Source organism: Apis florea, unplaced genomic scaffold (assembly GCF_048593485.1).
Source record: "Apis florea isolate Af1SG1 unplaced genomic scaffold, ASM4859348v1 contig_3370_pilon, whole genome shotgun sequence".
Classification (NCBI taxonomy): domain Eukaryota; kingdom Metazoa; phylum Arthropoda; class Insecta; order Hymenoptera; family Apidae; genus Apis; species Apis florea.
In genome coordinates, this window is record NW_028256747.1 from 306,992 (window position 1) to 326,639 (window position 19,648).

The 19,648-nt window shown below is 42.1% G+C and overlaps 1 protein-coding gene across 3 annotated transcripts in view; it reads left to right on the plus strand.

Moving 5' to 3' along the window:
* Window positions 1-19,442, plus strand: part of Sema1a (semaphorin 1a) — a 163,367-nt gene extending 143,925 nt beyond the window's left edge. For 2 of the 3 annotated variants that reach the window (XM_086912259.1, XM_086912260.1), the window contains exons 4-10: window positions 802-1,211; window positions 4,452-4,540; window positions 4,791-4,932; window positions 5,262-5,610; window positions 6,182-6,798; window positions 7,930-8,140; window positions 8,203-19,442. In XM_086912259.1, the coding sequence (XP_086768385.1) occupies window positions 802-1,211; window positions 4,452-4,540; window positions 4,791-4,932; window positions 5,262-5,610; window positions 6,182-6,798; window positions 7,930-8,140; window positions 8,203-8,476 (2,092 nt within the window). In that variant the 3' untranslated portion in view covers window positions 8,477-19,442. The remainder of the gene's footprint in view (window positions 1-801; window positions 1,212-4,451; window positions 4,541-4,790; window positions 4,933-5,261; window positions 5,611-6,181; window positions 6,799-7,929; window positions 8,141-8,202) is intronic. The other variant, XM_086912261.1, reaches the window with a different exon arrangement.
* Window positions 19,443-19,648: the final 206 nt, after the last annotated feature.

Sequence of the window (19,648 nt, forward strand, 5' to 3'; positions counted from 1 at the left end):
TTAATTTTTTTTTAATTTTTAAAAATTTGAAAATCGGCCCTCGCATACCATAACAATACGGCATGATTCAATAAAATTCCGCCCTTTTCCATATTGAACAACTGTGCGACCCAGAATCGTGTGACGGTGCACACTGTTTCATGCATATGGGTATTCGAAACGAAATTTATAACCGTGCATAATATAATATACCATTTCTGTAATAAAATGATATATTATTCAATAGAATTTCATGCATAAAATAATATATAATTCTATTAAAAAGAAATTGGACCGACCTTGATCTTTTATCGAGTAAAAAGTTTTTTTTCGCGTTAACATTCAACCTATTGTCAATCCGTACCGATTGATCAAACATTTCACGATCGAAACGTTTGTTTCATCAATAAAAGGACCGGCGGAAAAATGGTAAAACAATCATATGGCGTCCCATATATGGATACGTATTATATACGTAGTCCGAGCATTTTGAAAATATTAAAAAAAGTTAATCCCCTTTATTTTTATTTTTATTTTTTCCCATTGTTCGAACAACGATATTAAAGTATTACACTTTGTTGTCATATGTAAATTCGCCAATTTTTTTTTGAACGCAATACACAATCTTTTCGAATCTCTGTTCTCTTTCGACTTTCGAAATTTCAAATTGAAAACTCGTCCCTTATTCGAAACTCGGTCAACAACAAAAGCCAGAAATTATTCAATAGCCCAACCCAAAGCGAACGAAAACGCCGATCACCTTCCGTTCGAAAGCGTTAATATTCGATAATAAAATTTATAATAAAAACCCCCTTTTCACAGAAATCTCGTGCACAATCTGAGCCTGACCGATTTGACCGAGCAGCAGAGGTTGACTTGGTACTCGACCGACAGTGACGTGAAGATGTGCCTGGTGAAGGGCACGCCGGAGGAGAATTGCCAGAACTATATTCGCATCCTCGTCAAGACGGACGCGAACACGTTGCTTGTGTGCGCGACGAACGCGTTCAAGCCGATGTGCCGTGACTACGGGGTGCACGCCGGCAATTACACGATACTGAAGGAGAAGGGTGGCCAGGCGATGTGCCCCTACGATCCAAGGCACAACAGCACCTTCGTTTACGTTGACGGGGAGCTTTACACGGGCACGGTGGCCGATTTCGCGGGGATGGACCCGATCATCTACAGGGAGCCGCTCCAAACCGAGCAGTACGACTCCAAGAGCCTAAACGGTGAGTTACAACAACCTTTTGCATAAGATGCCGCGTATCGTACGATATGACGATTGGAGTCTTTTCTTTTTATCGTCAATTTTTTTTTCCAGTAAACACCGTTAAAACAACGATTTTTCTCGAGCAAATTTTTCATGGCGGCGGTTATTAACCCTTTCGCCACAGGCGACTATGGTCGCTCTGCATAAGATGCCGCGTATCGTACGATATGACGATTGGAGTCATTGCATACATCGAGTATCTTTCTCTGGAAATGTGGCGTCGATATTTTGTTTTAATCGTCAATTTTTTTTCACGAAACACCGTCGAAGCAAATCGAATTTATGAGGCGAGCACTGTCGCCCGTGGCGAGAGCGTTAAGAATTTTTCTTCGTTCGATTGACCGATTAATCGGATTAATCGGATGATTTGAAAGGTGGCGTTTGAAATGGAACGTTGGAGAAAATAAAAAAAAGAGAGAGAGAGAGAGAGAGAGAGAGAGATAGGAGGTGTTTGGTGAAAGAGGAAATGGCGGATGACGTTAACGCGCGATCAAAGATTAAGGATTATGAGGAATAAGGGCGCGACGAGTGTGCCAGCTGGAGCGTTTTCGATGATGGAAAAAGGTCGGTGGCCGGGAAAGAATTTATTACTACGTGTACTGTGAAACGTTCCTGTGAAGCGCTTTTCCACGAGGAGAAGGCACGAAAAAGTTATGCCTTAAACGGGGGAGTGAGAGACAGAGAGAGAGAAGAGTTGCTCGCTCGAACGGAAGCTCGATAGCCGAGCGTTTATCGTTTCGAGCACGCTTACCGGATAATCCAAAACTGGGAACCGTAGAGAGAATTCAGCTGCATTGGTTACGCGCTACTTATGCAAACGGTGCATCGTATGCATAATATAAAAAGTAACGGGACCGGATAATAATGTAAATTCAAAAACCCGAAAAAAAGATTCGAATTAATAACTTTTTAAGAGTCAAGTAAAAAAATGCACGATTTCTGATCACGTTACTGATACTTTTAATTTTGGAAATAAAAAAGTAAACATTCGAGATCAGATCAACCGAATACCATCAAACGTTACCACGTATCTCGCTTTTCGATCGAAAGTTCAAATTCAACAGACAGATTTTGTCGACAAGATTCAACAAGACTCTTTATATTTTCGTGTCAATCTATATTAAGATATTACTTCAATCCTTATCGCGTGATACCCCTATCGTGATACAAAAAAATTGCCAGTATTAATAATCTAGAAATATTCGACAGACACCGCTTTCAGAAGATAAAATACAGAAAGAAACGAATCTTGTTACTTTTCGTATACACACACACACATATAGAAGCGTCATCGGGCGTGATAGACACGCGATATTCGATCTCGAAAATAGAAGAAACTTCGATCCGTTTATTTATATAGTCGAAGTTCTGGACTTGTAAAATGGCTCAGAAATGCCGCGCGACCATGCGGTTTTTAATCCGTAAAGTCTAATTCCGAGATTAACAGCGCGTGCACCGGATTTCGCAGCTCGCCGAGCTGACTTATTATTCCACGATATTATTCCACGGTCCTTCTATATCTCTATAATGACAAAAGTCTTCTCTCCAAGTCCTCGACAACGGAACGTACAACGAAATATATATATATATATACACACGCACAGATGAGAAATTTTAATCCGGATGAAAGAGCTGTCTGGCGGCCCTTGGTCGTCCGCCAACGATTCAACGACCACCGCTCCCTTCCTCTCCGACCGCCCTTCTCCCCCGATCGAGTTGTTATTAACTGGTTTATCAGTTACGTACACCCGTAAATTGCACGTACGCCTCCTTTACATCCCGAAGAGGTTACGGTTCCCCTGCGAATTTGCCGAAACGTTGGAATATTTATTCGGGACCGGGTCACCAAAAGGGTGGGATGGAGAATTATAGCGCCCCGTGGAAATTTTTTTCACGATCGTTGAAAACTTTGGGAAACGGGGGAAGTAAAGAAGTGGAGGGAATGCGTCACCTTATTTCCACGGTTTCACTCGTCCGCTCGAGCATTTTAATTGAACGGTGTACGAACGCTAATCAAGTTTCTCCGTCCGCTGGATAATATTGATTTTTCCCCTCGGTTCGTTGAAAATTCAACTCTTTCTCTCTTTCTTCTCTCTTTTTTTCCTTCCCCTCCTCTCCTCTTCTCGTTCATTTTCGCTCTCCCCGTCTCGCTCATCTCGCTCGGAATTTTCGAATGTAAAAGCGAAAAGTTTGGCACGTGGGAAAAATATATATATATATGTATATGTATTTGATGTGGAGCATTTTTACCGCGAAAATAATTGTACATCGTTACTATTTCCAGCCGAACGATCGTCGAAAAGCTTTCCATCGCGGTCGAGCTTCGTCGAGCATCATCGCGTCGATAATCCATCCATTCATTTTCGATCGAACGATCGATGGTTCCATCGATCCGGATTTTTCTAATCGTGGAATGCAGAATTAGGAGGGAAGGATGAATATCTCCCTTCCCTTCTCCCGTTTTGTCTCCCGACGCGATGAGAAAGACAGTTTGGAGGACGGGGAGGGGGATAAGATGAATCAGCGGGAGTGTAAAAAGGGACGAGGGGTGAGGAGGGGAAGAGAGAATGAAAGAAAATTTATTGGCCGGAGCATGGCAGGATCGGTCGGATATATATACTTACGTGGCGCGCGAGATTAATATTACTTTATGAATCCTAAGAAGCTTATGAAAACCCTGTCAAGTTAATAAATCGATAAAGTTTTCTCACTTTATCGGACGCTCGTGTATACGACTGATCCCCGGAGAGTAGATGAAGTAGTCGATGGAGAGGAGGAAAGAACCGATATAAAATAAAATACGTTCCTTACGTATTCGTGGTCGGCTTACTTTCTCCCCTCCCCTCCGTTACGTCGTCCAAGATGTGTCCCATCCTTCCACACGGTTGGAAATTGATTTTTGCCCTTCGATCTCGCCTTCTCCTCTCGAGGTAATGATTTTTTAACGAGGATCCAATGCCGCCGCCCTAAAACAAGGCCGGATTATCCGATCGCGCGCGCCCCTCGATTTTTCGAGGCTGGCTTACTCGCTACACTTTTCGCTCACGCTGGTAGTCGCAAGATAGAGCGTGGCCTAACTGTATATTTGATCGGCCCATGCCGATTGTCACGTTCGTTTATTCATATAATAAGGGGGAAACCCTTTACGACCGTCATTCGCCAACACAGGGTCATAATACGAGGCACGTTCTAATTGCAGCGCCAAACTTTGTCAACTCCATGGCCCAGGGAGACTTCGTCTACTTCTTCTTCCGGGAAACCGCCGTGGAGTACATCAATTGCGGCAAGGTAAGCGCGACCGAGTTCGACGGTATATCAGTCGTGAATGGAAATTTTCGCCATTTTTCTCGCCGATTCTTTCTTTCTTTTTGTTTTTTTTTTTCTTAATCGCATCCTCGGAAAATGCGCGTCCTCGACTCGAATTTATCGGCGTATATAATAGCCTCTCTTGCGCCGTATATAATTTCGAACGAGGATGCGATTTTATCGATCGAGAGGGAGATACTCTTCTCATCTCTTTCTTTCTTCTCCATTGCAGACCGTCTATTCTCGCGTAGCGAGAGTCTGTAAATACGATCGAGGTGGTCCCCATCGATACCGCAATAGGTGGACCTCGTTCCTAAAATCCCGTCTTAATTGCTCCGTTACCGGAGACTTTCCTTTCTACTTCAACGAGATACGTAAGTAAATCCTCTTTGTATCTATATAATTCGATCTATCCTCGTGGTAAAAGTGAATCGAGCATCCAATTCCGTTTTTTTTATTTCTGTAATAAGTAGGTTAATCGTGGAATTAATTGCCACGAGAATTCGCGTTCGAATGCACAAATGCCTGCTTCTTTTTCAAGAATGCGAAATGCGATTTTTTTTTCGCCACGAATCGCAGCGTCATTGATTTTACATGGGAGGGCACGTTGGAGGGATAAATTTTCCAAAGTGTTGGCTCGTAAACGTCCTCGGGATACGGGCGAACAAAGAGGCTGGGAAATGACGGGGCGCGTTATTTTCAGAATCGACGACGGAATTGATATCGGGCCAGTACGGCAATAAGTCGGCGCAGTTGATATATGGGACGTTCACCACCCCGGTGAACAGCATAAGCGGCTCGGCCGTGTGCGCCTTCTCCTTGCAGGACATCACGGACACGTTCAAGGGCAATTTCAAGGAGCAGAGCGCGATCAACTCGAATTGGTTGCCGGTGCAGAGCACCAAGGTGCCCGATCCAAGGCCCGGCCAGTGCGTGAACGATTCTCGATCCCTGCCCGATCTCACCCTCAACTTTATCCACACCCATTCCCTGATGGACGAGCTGGTGCCGAGCTTCTTCGGTCAGCCCATCGTCATTCGCACCAGTTTCCAGTAAGTTCAACTAGCGATTACGATTTGTTGAAAAAGATAAAGCGTTTCGTGTAGTTGTAATGGAAATACGGGAGGAGACAGAGGGTAGTAGTGGATTCTTTTATTTCTTTCGGTATATTTTAGAATAGCAGTTTCGCGAAGAAATTTCAAAAGTGTATTTTAGACGCAACGTTAAGACGTATAAATATTATCTTAAAATGAATATTTGATTGAGATACAAGGGAACGATATTTCGGGTAATAATAACAAATAATAACAAAACAGTTGAATTGATAACATAAAATATAAAGAGACTCGTTCCCTATTTTCAGTATCGAAAGAATAAGAATCGAAAAATATTTATATTTCGATGCCTCTTCCATTTTTAATTAAACGAAGAGAACAAACATTTTATTTATTTACACGAGATCCGAGTATAATTAGAATCTTTCCAGATATTCAGCCGTCGCGTTACAAATATTCTCGAAATATTACCATATTCGCTTATACTTCTTTCAAAATTTTTTTTTTTTTTTTTTTTTTCCCTTCTCGCGTACGAATCGATCGAATCCAACAAACGAATCGAATACAGTTACAGGTTCACGCAGATCGCGGTCGATCCCCAGGTGAAGACTCCGGGCGGCAAGACGTACGACGTGTTGTTCATCGGGACGGACAACGGGAAGGTGATCAAGGCGGTGAACGCCGAGTCGGCGGACACTCACCTGAAAGTGAGCCCCGTGGTGATCGAGGAGATCCAGGCGTTCCCCTCGACGGTGCCCGTGCGAGGCATCAAGGTGGTGAGGGCCTCGCAGGCGGGCGACGGCCTCGAGGACGGCCGACTGGTGGTGATCGCCGACAGCCAGGTACAGGCGTTGAGGCTGCACCGTTGCTACAGCGACAGGATATTGTCGTGCGGCGAGTGCGTGGCCCTGCAGGACCCGTATTGCGCCTGGGACAAGGTGGAGGGCAAGTGCAGGGCGTTGGTCGGGCCCGCGGCCACCGACGCGAGCAGATTCCTTCAGAGCGTGGCGACAGGGCTGCACGCCTCCTGCCCGCCCAGCAAAAGTCTGAACAAGGATGCCGGCAGCGTTGGCGCCATCTCCGCGAACCAGAATAAATTCCCACCCGACTCGATGATCCCCAACAAGGAAGGCCAAGGGGGAGAGATCATCAATATCATGCAGGACGAGGAGCAGGACAATTCAGGTAGATATTGGATGGATATTGGAAGGAAAATGTACGACAAAAATTTTATTTTAACTCTTTGCGCTCCGACTCTTCGCCACCACTTGGATTGATGCAGCAATTCGAGCGACAATATTTATTTATTCTTGATTTTTTTAAAAATATCGCTACACGATTTCTAAGCTCTTTGAGTGTAATCTTATAAAGTGTAGAATAATATACTATTAAATTTTGAAAGTTGGATTTTTATCTGAAATAACACCGTCTCGGATCGAACTATTTTCGGCGTTAATCCGATTTTGACATTCGTGGCGATAGAAATATTATTTCCAAAGTTTCTGCAAGGTTTGCAAACGTAATGAAATTAGTTCAAGTGGAGATGAGTTTGATCTTTCGTTGTTAAATAACGAAATGATTTCTATTCATTAAGAAATTGACGACAGGGAGAAAGAATATATAGTAATGAAAATTGAGATGCCGTAAGAGAAGGAGAAAAATAAGAATAATAATAGACTGTGAATGTGAGAACAAGTTATTATGGGATATTAAGTCCAAGATGAATTCTTCGAATTATTAAATAATGAAATTATTTCTATTCGTTAAGAAATTGATAATAGAGAGAAGGAAGATAGTGATAAAAATAGAGATGTAGTATAAGAAGATGAAAAATAAAAGAACAATGGACAATAAATGAGAGAGCACGTTATTGGGATATATTTATAGTTTGTAACGATATTTTATTGCGATACCTGACAAACCTAGGATTCATCTTGGTAAATGTTTTATAAAATATCATACAAAACAAAAATATAGACTTGAAATATTTAATTTAAATAAATTAAATTTTGTTTATTTATACGTAAAGATAAATATAAAGATATTAAAATATAAAAGTTAATTTGCGTGTGAAATCTTTTAAATTAGTTGTAAAAAATTCTATCGAACGCATCGAACGTGTGTGGGGAAACTGTCTGGAGTTGCTCGTTCGCCGGAGCGCAAAGAGTTAAAAGATAAAACTTTTTTCGAATGGATCGAAGAGGAGGAAACGGTATCGGAAACGAAACGAGCTTTTATCTTTTCCCAATTTTTATTTTATTTTACACACACCGCGACTTTCGAATTTTTAATCGACGAATTTCTGGATTGACGCAGGTCCGGAAGTATCGGCGGCCGACTCCCCGCCTCCGCAATACTCGGTGGAGACCCTAGTGATGGCCGTGGTAGCTGGCGCGTTGGCCGCTCTGTTGGTCGGGTTCGTGGCCGGCTACCTGTGCGGCAGGAAATGTAGAAAGGACGAGGACGATAATCTGCCGTATCCGGACACGGAGTACGAGTACTTCGAGCAGCGGCAAAACGTGAACAGGTAGGGTTGGCAGTAAACTCTTCTCCCTGGTTGCGTTATTAATCCTGGGCGGAACATTGCAGCAGGCTAGCGCCCGAGCCGAAATTATTGCCCCAGGAGGAGGTGACGTACGCGGAGCCGGTGCTGGTCCCGCAGCCGCCGAAGCTCCACTCGCCGAAGGGGACGATGCGTAAACCGCCGCCGACCCCGACGGAGACGCTGTTCCAGTTCCCGGACGGGTACGGGTTCCGCGGGGCGAGGGACAACTTCGGCACCCTGCGCTCGCACCAGGGCGACGCGTATCGGCGCAACGACGGGTTCGCGACCACCCGCAGCGTGAAGAAGGTTTATCTCTGAGAAACGAGCGAGGAGGGAGGTGGCCGCCACCGGAGCTTAGGGCGGCCAGCGCGCAACCGGCACAACGCGACCACGGCGGCAAGGAGTAGTCGCGCTGTGACGTCTGGGGGACAGTCGAACCGCGAGCTCGCGGGGCCGAGGGCGCTCGAGTCGCCCTCGCCACCCTCGAGCGTTTCGTCCAGTTCCCCGTCTCCTCCCTCCTCGTCACCCTCGCCGACCCTCGTACCGATCGCCATGAGCGGCGGTGGCTCGCCCCCGCCGCCGACACCGCCCTGCAGCTACATCTATCGATCATAGTCGTCGTCGACCACGTCGGCGTCACCGCCGCCGTCGTACTCCGCTTCTTGTTACGCGACGCCAGCCGCTGGGACGCCGTTCTACAGCCCAGCCGCGCGTCCCGATCCTGTATAGTAGCGTGTTCCCATCCTCCGCCCCCCCCCCCCCCCCTCCCGATCGATCGATCGATCGATCGACCGACAGTTCTTGGATTCTCGATCATTTCTTGAAAACTTTCCCTTCTTTTTCGTCTCCTTTCGTTCCTTGCGCTCCCGCTCTCGGAATCGGCCGGGGCCAGTCGATCCGCTCCAGGATCAACGAGCGATAGTAACCACCAACCACCACGCTTCGTCGAGGAAGATCCTGAGAAGAAGAAGAGAGAAATATATATATATATAGTATATATGTTATTCCTTGGAAAAGAGGAAGGACGATTGAGACGAAGGCGCGTTGATCGACGGGATGGTGCGTCGAATCGTTCGCGATGGAATCGTGGCGATCTCCGCCGTTTTAACGATCGTTTATTAATATATTATTATTATTATTATTATTATTATTATTATTACTATTACTATATTATTATTATTATTATTATTATTACTATTACTATTACTATTACTACTATCGACGATACCGCGCGTAGTATTACGACAAAGGTTACTTCTCGTGAAGTCAATTAAAAGAGACTATCGTCGGACTCGACTTGCGATTTTTCTAATAATGTTGTAATAATATTTAAACGCGAGTGATTGACCAGTGCCATTATTGTTCGCGTAATACTACCGCGTGCCTCGAATAAAAAAAAATTAAGGGATCGCGCGCGATTGTTTAACGATCTTGTTCTTGCTCTTCATCAACGTTCTCAACGAGAATTTTCGGTCGAGAAAGGAAAGGAGATATATAATAACCATTGGACTTCGTAGTCACGGCACCGTGTGCCATACATACGCACACACACACACACACACACACACACACACACACAAATACACTCACACGATCAACGGATAAAATCGCGGAGATCGTCACGTCGCCACGAGGCACGATGTGTTGGTTAATCAGGCAAGACTCTCTTCGAGTGTCGGGCAGTTTGACGGAAACGGAGTTACCGCCGAGAGATTCCCACGGATTCCTAATTTTTCTCGTACGTTTCGGAAACGCGCGTTTCACCACCTGCACATATACGTAATACAGAGAGATGATAGAGCGAGAGAGAGAGAGAGAGAGAGAGAGAGAAAGAAGAGAAGAAGAGAGAGAGCGTGCGTGTGTGAGATGTTTAAAAGAGGAGGTGTTAATTTAGGAGACGACATTAAGAGAATTAGCCAGAGAGGAGGAAGGAAGGAAGGAAGGAAGGAAGGAAGGAAGGAAGGAGGCATATAGGACTTGCATGTAAATAATTCACGTTATATACAAGAAAAAAGAGATAAAGAGAGAGAGAGAGAGAGAGAAGAAACAAATAACATATACGAAGGAGTTTAATAAAAAAGAGTTCTATGAGCTGCAGTGATGTGTGTGTAAAGGAAGAAGGAAACGAGAATCAGTCCATCTGTGAATCTGGGCCCGATGGTTGACACGTAGACATCTATCTTAAAGTGCTTCTTATTTCAGTGTGTTTAGAAGTAACGCGTATGTGATATATACTATATATGACGAGGTGTTTTTCTAGGCGTTTGAGAGAAAGCGGGAGAGAAAGCGAGAGAGCGAAAGGAAGCGAGCGAGCGAGAGAGAGAGAGAGAGAGAGAGAACGAGAGTGTGTGTTTGTGTACGCGTGAGAGAGAGAGTGAGAGAGAAAGAAAGAGAAAAACGGTGAGGAGAGATGTACAGTATCACTCTCTTCGACGAATTTCAACTAAGAAACGATGATGGATGGCGGCGATGAAAACTCGACGATCCTTTGTTCACAAGAATTCAACGGCCGTGCTGTTCACGAAACAATCGCTTTTTTCCTCTCTCCCCCCTCCCCCTCAAAAAAATTAATCTCGATTCAACGATTCCGATATTTTTCCTCCTCTTGTTCATCCTCTTCGAGACGCATCGTCGTCTGATCATCGAGTTAAATCACTTTTAAACCACGAGTTAAAAATGATTCCTGATTCTGTGAACAATCGAGCGAGAGAGTCGTCACAAGCCGCCTTCGTTCACTTTCTCATTTTATTATCATTTCTCCGTTCTTGTTCGACACGCACACAATTACACCGGATTTTACACGAGGATTTTTAACAACAAAAATGTTTGTTAAACAACGGCGTTTTTTCATACGAATTATATACGAGTATAATAATCGGTCGAAAGACCCCCGATCGACTCTTTTTTCGATTGAAAAGGAGAGAGAGAGAGAGAGAGAGAAAAAAAAAAATAACGAATAAAGGCCCGCCGCTTCACACCGCCTCCCCTCAACAATGGTAAGACTGAAAAGAATCCCTGGAGAAAAAAAGAAAAAAAAGAAAAAAAAAAAAAGAAGAAGAGGGCGCGGGCCTCCACCATCCGTTCATCTTTAGAGTAACCAAATGTTAGATCGGCATCGACGAACACGGTTTCCTTTTTTTGTCGACAGTACAAATTTCGAAATAACACGAGGAGGGAGGAACGTTTGGCCACGTTTCACGGTGCAAACGACAAGAAGAGCGCCTTTCTTCTCCTTCTCCTGAAGAAGAAATGAAAAAAAAAAAAAAAAAAAAAAAAAGAAGAAGAAAAAAGAGAGAAAGAGAAATAATAATAATAATAATAATAATAGTAATAATAATAGTAATAATAATAATATTAATAATAATAATAATAATAATAATAATGATAATGATAATAATGATAATCAACGCAAGGGCCTGCGGGATTCATACACGTTCCTGGCAAAAGACTGTTGTTCGCATGCGTCCAAGAAAGAAGGAGGATGCAAGGCGTCGTCCATCCTGCGCGTGAAACGAAACAGGTTGACAAGGGGGAAAAAAAAAGAAAGGGGAGACTCGATTTATATATATACACACACACACACACGTTATCACACACACACACACACACAAACACACATACGCGCGCGCGCGTAGATACAAGTGCGCGCGTTTCGAAGCTGCCATGTATTTATCGACCCGACACTTCTCGTCGTTGCAAAATATCTAATTGTACACCTCCGGTGTAGGTAGAGTATTTTTAATCGGCTTGTTTTCACTTTGTCGGAGAGGAATGGACGTTTTCTAAGTTTGATACGACGATACTAGAAGAGAGAAAAAGAAAAAAAAGGAAAAAAAAAAAAAAAAAAGAAGTAATAAAACCGAGTTCGCGCGTTTTATCCGATTATAAGATTCTACTAAAGAAAAAGAAAAAGAAGAAAAAAAGAAAATCCCTTAGTGATCCTTCTTGCGAATGGAAGACTCAGGCACGATACCAAAGATATTACTTATACTAGGGCACCGTTGGTCGTTGCGATGATGATTGATGATTGTATCATAGAGGCGCACAAAATGGAAAAGAAAAAAAAAAAATTAAAAAAGTAATAATAATAATAATCGTTAAGGGATTGCTGACCCCCCGCACAAAAATCGGATGTATGAAATAGAGAAACAGTCGGAGAAACAGTGAGAGAGAGATCCTCTTTCACCCTTCTTTTCAACGTTCTTTTCACTTTTCATTTCTCGTTCGATGATTTCCTTGTTAAAGAATCGCGAGGATTGATTGATTCAAGTTGCGGTTCCGCGTTTATAGCGAGAACCTATACGAAAATGCCCTGATCGATGCCATTGTTTTAAATTGCATTTCTCCCTGCATTACCCGTCGTGTTGTAGGCCTTCTTATTTGCATTGAGCGAAGGGAGGGGTGAAGGAAGGGAGAATGGTACAACGGTTTCGCTCGCGGAAGATGGACGGTTGATGATCGAGGGATGATCGTGGAACGGAATGAAGCGTAACGAAGGAGAGAAAGATCGAATCGCGCGCCACGTGTTGGAATCGAGTAATGGATGAATGGATGCGAGAGGAGAGAAAGCGGTTGCTGTAACGATTTCGAAATCGTTTGGAGAGATATTTTTTTTTTTTTTTTCGGGACGAGCATTTTTATTGTCGAGCAACGTGAAATTTGGAACAATAAGAGGATGATGGCAGGGATAATCGAAGAGAGGGAGGGGTGAAGGGAGGGAGGGAGAGAGAGAGAGAGAAGATAATGATAAACGAGAGAAAAAAATCAGAATTTTTATGATAATCTTAACGATATTTATAATCGAACGTTGATACTTCTAATAAGAGTTAAAAAGGGACAAAAATGGGGAGGGGGAGACGTTTACAGAGATTCGTGTTAAACGTGTTCAAAGGAGCTCGCGCGTTCGTGTTGTTTAAGCCAATAAGGAACGGATTCCATCCAAGAAACAAAAATAAAAAAAAAAAAGAAAGAAAAAAAAAGAAAGAAAGAAAAAAAGAAACAAAAAAGGAAGATTTGATTCGCGATGTCGTTAGTTGCGTGGACGAATTTTTCTTTTTTCTTTTTTCCTTTTTTTTTTTCTTTTTTTTTTTCCTCCTAATCTTTTTCGATTAACTGAACTTCTTTTCGTTAAGAAACCGGAAATAATGTAATACGCGAGTCACGAAGAAACGAAGAAATATTCGGGACAAATTTGAGTTTATCGAGTTTCATGCATTATTTTATTTCTCAGTCGCTCGATAAGTTGACATTCTTTTTTTTTTTCTTTTACTCTTCCTTCCTTTTCTTCTTCTTTTCGTTTATTTGTTTCTTGATTACTTTACCGATTTTAAACGGTATTTATTTTTAACGGGAGAGCGAAAAACGAAACGAAAGAATAGAAGGAGAAAGAAAGAATAAGGAGTTGAAAGATTAAAAAAAAAAAAAGAAAAAAGGAGAAAGATAGATGACGAGAGAATGCGCGTGTGCTTGATCGTGAAAAGTTTAGCCAGTTATTACGATTATAAATTGAGGAAAAAGAAAAAAAAATTAGTTAAACGTACGGGGTCTTCCCCGTTTGAGGGGAAACGGCTCCGATTAGATGATCGCAGCATGTATGAGAGACAAGAGTTTTTGATGATGAAAGCTTAGACGTAAGTAGAGGATTAGCGAACGGTATATATATATATATATAAATATATATATAAATATAAATATAAATAAATATAAATATAAATATAAATAAAATATATATATATATATAGAACGCTTGAAACGTATATTAATATTATAACTTTTTATAAATATATTTTTCCGTCGAAGTCTAGCCTAGTTGGATACATACACGGTTATTAACGACTATTAATTTATCCGATCTGATTACTATATCGAGGATCTAGTGTTAATTCGAACATTTTAGACGTCATAGTTTTACATGATAGGCGAAGTTGTACGAATTTGTAAGTGGCTCGAAATGTGAATGAGAAAGATTAAGAAACCGGATTAAGAACGAGAGCCGAGAGAATGGAATAAGAGAAGAATGAGAGAGAGAGAGAGAGAGAGAGAGAGAGAGAGAGAGAGAGAGAGAGAGAGAGAGAGAATACATTAGTACCTAACGTTATGAAATTTGAACTACTAGCGTTGAGCCACTCGCAGAAAAGGGTGGTCAGCTTAGCCGCTTCGTGATCATTCATCGATCGGCATCGATCTACTCCCCTCCCCTTCCCTCATCCCCTCTCCCTCTTCGTCGATATTTCTCGAGCCGAGAAATAATAAAAATCCCTCGAATCGAGGCGAACGTCGATATATATATATATATGTTATATATATTATATCATTCGCGCCTCATCTCCCCTCACTTTAGAAGATCGATCGAGACGAGTGTCCACGAAGCGACCAGTCTCCGCCCCCCTTTTTTTCGTGCTTTGTAATTAAGTGAGAAACTAAAGAAAGAAAAAGAAAGAAAAAAAAAAGAAAAAGAAGAAAAAAAAGAAAAAAAAAAGAGAAAAAGAAGAATGCGAGAATCGAGACGGAGAGTTAAAAAAAAAAGGAGTGGAGAATGCAAGGCTTAAAGAGAGTGAGTGGAAGAACGAGAGCGAACGAGAGAGAGAGAGGGAGGAGAGAGAGCGAGTGCGTATATAACCACGTATACATAGTCTGCATATACACGATCACATCCTTCTTTTTTCATTTCTCTTCTTCCGTTTCCTTTTGATTTTTCCAGAGAAAAAGTAAACGAGAGAGAGAGAGAGAGAGAGAAAGAGAGAGAAAGAGAGCGAGAAGAAGCGTGCGTGAGAGTGGAGTTGGAGAGAGTATGATGACGAGAGCCCGGTACCAAAAATGGATGCCCCGAGTCCCCCTCCGAAGAAAAAGAAAAGGAAAGGAAAAAAAGAATATGAACGAAATGAAATGAAATTCATAAACGCGGCACGGGCTCTCGTTTACGCGTACTTGATACACGAGCGAGCACTAATCACCGCATGTAAAACGCTAATAATTAATAATTACCGATTAACTACCAAGTAATAATCAATACTGTTAACTAAAGTAATAAACGCGATCGCGATTTACCAGAGGATTTTTAAAGGGCGAAACAAAATGAACACTAATAGTATTTATCAACGATAAACGTAACGAGAACGTAACACGTATTTTGCTTCTTCCTAATACAGTGCCGTTTACGCTATTTTTTACTTGTAACTGATAGAGCGAGAGAGAGAGAGAGAGAGAGAGAGAGAGAGAGAGAGAGCGAAAGCAAGCGAGAGAGAAAAAGAAGGGGGGAGAGGAGGGCGAGCGGCGCGGCCCTGCTATCCCTTCGCAACAAAATATTTCGCGAGATCGTGCGATTCGTCGAATGTCGATGTGAGAGGGAGAGGAAAGAGAAAGGAGCGAGAAAAAAGAAGAGAGGATTGAACAGAACGAGTCGAGTTTCTATTTATAGAGCGAAGCTATTGTAAAAAGAAAAGAAAAGAGGAAAAAAAAAAAAAAAAAAGAAAACGCGACTGTTAAAGTAGAAGACTGTGACTCTGCCGCGTGTTTCGTCGACGCGTAAACGCGATTCGTAAACCATTTGTTGTTCGAGGGTAAAAACGTTGGGTCGATTGATCGATTCGTCGAGGGCCTTTGTGCGTCGTTTGTAAGAAAAAAAAAAAAAAAAAGAAGAAGAAAAGTATCGTATTAATTCGTAGAAATTTTGCCCTCGCCATAAGGGCTGGCTCTTTTATCAACGTTTCAGATCGATCAGCCTCTCGTGTTTCCCTCCCCCGCCCTTGATTTACCCCGCAGTCGCGCGAGATCTCGTGTTTCTTGTCCTCTAGGCAGCGCGTAATTGCATCCATTGTCAATTAGAACGGAATCAACGGCATAATTTTTCAGTCGTTTCTGTCGCAATCTTTTTCAAACTTGTCGCGTCTGCGAGTTCTCCTCTTCCCGATTTTTTCACCGTGGAAAAAAAGAAAGAAAGAAAGAAAGAAAGAAAGAAGAAACAACGGGCTACAAACCGCAATCGTCCAGAGGACAGAGGAAACATGGACTGACTGACGGGTGAAATTTTGCGTGGCGAGAGTCACGAATGAAAAATTGGATATGGGAGGGGGCCTTTGACTTAATATTATTATCGCGCACGATCGTGCGACTCGCAGTAATTTATTAGTGAGAACACCATTCGAAACGACGATCGAGAGGGGGAGAGAATGGGGAGAATGCGTGTGTTGTGTGAGTTGTACGCTAGTAGTTTATGCGTGGAATTTCGTTGAAAGAATGAGAGAGAACGAGAAGAAAAGGGAGGAGCGAAAATTTTTGGCGCGACGTTTCGATAGCGCGATAAAAATTCCATTTGTTCACGGCGACCACCCGGGACCATTGGGATCCCACCATTGGTGGGATAAAAAGTTCGCGGGTGGTCGGATCGATTTTAAAAGAGTACAGTACCGGGGGGAATGAGAATAATAATTAATAATAATAATATTAATAATACTAATAATAACGATATTGCATTAATACCGAAGGTATATTATTGCCGATAATTATATTGTAACGACACGAGAATGATATTATATAATACTCTTTATAAACGCAGGAGATGATTATGTAACGCGGTGAAATACTGAGGATTACCGAGGAGTGAACCGTGAATTGAAAACGAGAGAGAGAGAGAGAGAGAGATCGTTATGCTGCAAGAGAATGGAAGATGGAGACAGAATGAGAGGGAGAGATTGGGCGAGAGATCGCGATTGAGATTGAAAGGGATCGAGAGAGAGAGAGAGAGAGAGAGAGAGACTGAGATGAAATGGAAGAGTGGTAAGTAGTTTTTTTCGCAGTAGGTTGACGATAGAGACACGGCACGTCTAATATTAACGAACAAAAAATAATAATAATAATAATAATAATAATAATAATAATAATAATAATAATGATTAAAAAAGTAAAGTAAAAAAAAAAAAAAAAATATCATAACGCGAAAAAAAGGTACAGTAGTGATTTACTATCGGCTGACACGTAGTGTGAATGCTGACATAGAGGAGAAGCATGCTGGCAACGAGTGCTTTTGTGGATTCCGGATAGACGGATGTTGGGGAGGGGATAGGGAAGGACGATGATTTCGGCTCGATTTCGCTATCTTCCAAGAACGATCGGACGATATTTCTATAAGAATATGGTATATAATAACTGGCAGAAACGATTGTTGACCCGATTTTAATTCAATAGCGAGAAGGATGGATTTTCCACGGTGTCGTTAACCTTCCCCGGTCTCGTTGCGACGATCGCTAAAGACGCGTTTCGCGACACTTTCTTTCCTTGAGACGAGAATTCTTCTCGGTATGCGTGGGTGTAACAAGGATGAATGAAAACGCGAGGGAAAGAAGGGATTCGTTTCCATTACCGTATTGCGTCTGTTATGCCTGACATAGTTCGCTATTAAGAAAAAGAAGAAGGCGAGGCATTCGTGGCGAAAGAAAAGAGGGAAAAATGAATCTGCGAGAAGGAAGGAAGGAAGGAAGGAAGGAGCGAAGGCGAGCCGAGGCAGGAAAGATCGAGCGGGAGGAATGGAAGAGAGAACGTGGTGTTATTGTGAGAGGAAGAGAGAGAGAGAGAGAGAGAGAGAGAATGAGTGAGTGCGTGAATGAGAGTGAGAGAACGAGAGAGAAGAATAAGAGGGTGGCGAGCGAGGGAGAGAAAATGAAGAGGAGCGATTGTAGATTCGGAAAGTCACTTAGCCAGCAGACTGCTGTTCATAGTGCCCTGTTATAGTGGGTTCCCTAGGCAGAGCGGCAGAGACGCGATTAAAAAGCGAAAACAAGAGAGGCGGACAAGAGGGAGAGGCGGAAGGGAATCAAGTTGTTGGGGAAAAGAGTGCGTGAGCGAGGAACGAAATGTCGGGAATCGGATGAAATAAGCGCGTGGCACCGACCATCGGATACCATAGATTCCTTTTGTACATTTTTTTTTTTTTTTTTCTTCTAAACAATTTTGATCGAAGACGAACACGCGATCGTGACAACACAACTACTAATTAATCGTGACAAACTCGTCGATCCACGATCGAAGTCCCATCCCCGTTTTCGACCGACTTTTCCTCGCCCCTCGCCGATTCTTCGACGTTTTCGACGAATATTTTCTTTCTTTTTTCCAAATCGTATTTCGAAAGGGGTGATCGCAAAGGTGATCCCTGTACCGTTCGATGCTCGAAAAACAAATGCGTGAAAAACGAGAGAAAACGAGAGAGAGAGAGAGAGAAAGAGAGTGCGTGAATTTTTTTCCATTCAACGAACCTCGATTTCGCGTTTAATGAACGATATATTATATAGATGCGATATATTATTGATTACTACGACTATTTACGACTAACACGAGTGACGACAGTTAACGACGACAGCATTGTTACCGTTATCACTGCTATCGCGTTCAAAGGGCAAAGCTCCGTCGTTGGATCGTTGGGTTTCGATGATCGATCGGTATTCCGGGATATCCACTTGACCGTATACTATTCGCGAATCGATCGGGTGCGGGGATGGTATATTCGAATCGTGGACAAAAGCTCTCTACGCTCGAGCCACTCGAGGCTTAATCAGGTTTAAAAGAAAGAAGAGAGAGAGAGAGAGAGAGAGAGAGAGAGAGAGAGAGAGAAAGAAAGAAAGAAAGAAAGAATCGTAGCTTGGTATGTATAAAAAACAGAGGTACTCCGCTCTCTGCCCACGGGACCCTGATCTATTTTTCAGAATACGCTATTGTGATTATTACTATATGATAACATTTAAAGAAAGAAAAAAAAAAAAAAACACTAAAATCACAAAAAACACCTTGTACTATTGTTTATTATACGATTCTGACGATGATTATTTATAATGTTAATAATCTATATTAACGATAATTACCGCATTATACCATTATTATATTTAGTACTATTTAGAGAGTGAGGCTGCTACTATATTAATGAATTAAGTACTAAGTAACGGATTAAGTAATTCATTAGACTTTATATATAAATATATAAATATTACTAAACATACTCTTCGCGTCAAACTGCGTTTATCGGTTTTCTCTTCGTATACACGTTGATTTCCTATACATATACGAAATATATATATAAATATATAAATATAAATATACATAAAGTATCGAATAATCACACAGTACGACTGCCTCTGACTCGATTTTATTTTCCGGGCGCTTGTTCAGTCAGCGTTACGAAACGTTCTTTCGTTTTACCCATTTACATTCGACGACTACGTTATTTTATATATCATAATAGACATAGACTGTACCACGAAATATTAAGTAAAAATAAATTTGATTAGGTAATAAAACAGCCGCGTCTCCTTCTTTCTTCGTCGATTCCTTTTTCTTCATCATCGATTCTTCGTCTGTTGTCCAAGACCAAGGGATCAAGGAATTTTGCGCAGAAAGGTAGTGAGAAAGGTAGTGCATACAATTGGCAAAAGTTTGAAATCGCTTCGAAAGAAAAAAAAGAAAAATTTTCCAAATTAATCATTTTCTTTTTAAACGCTTGATTTC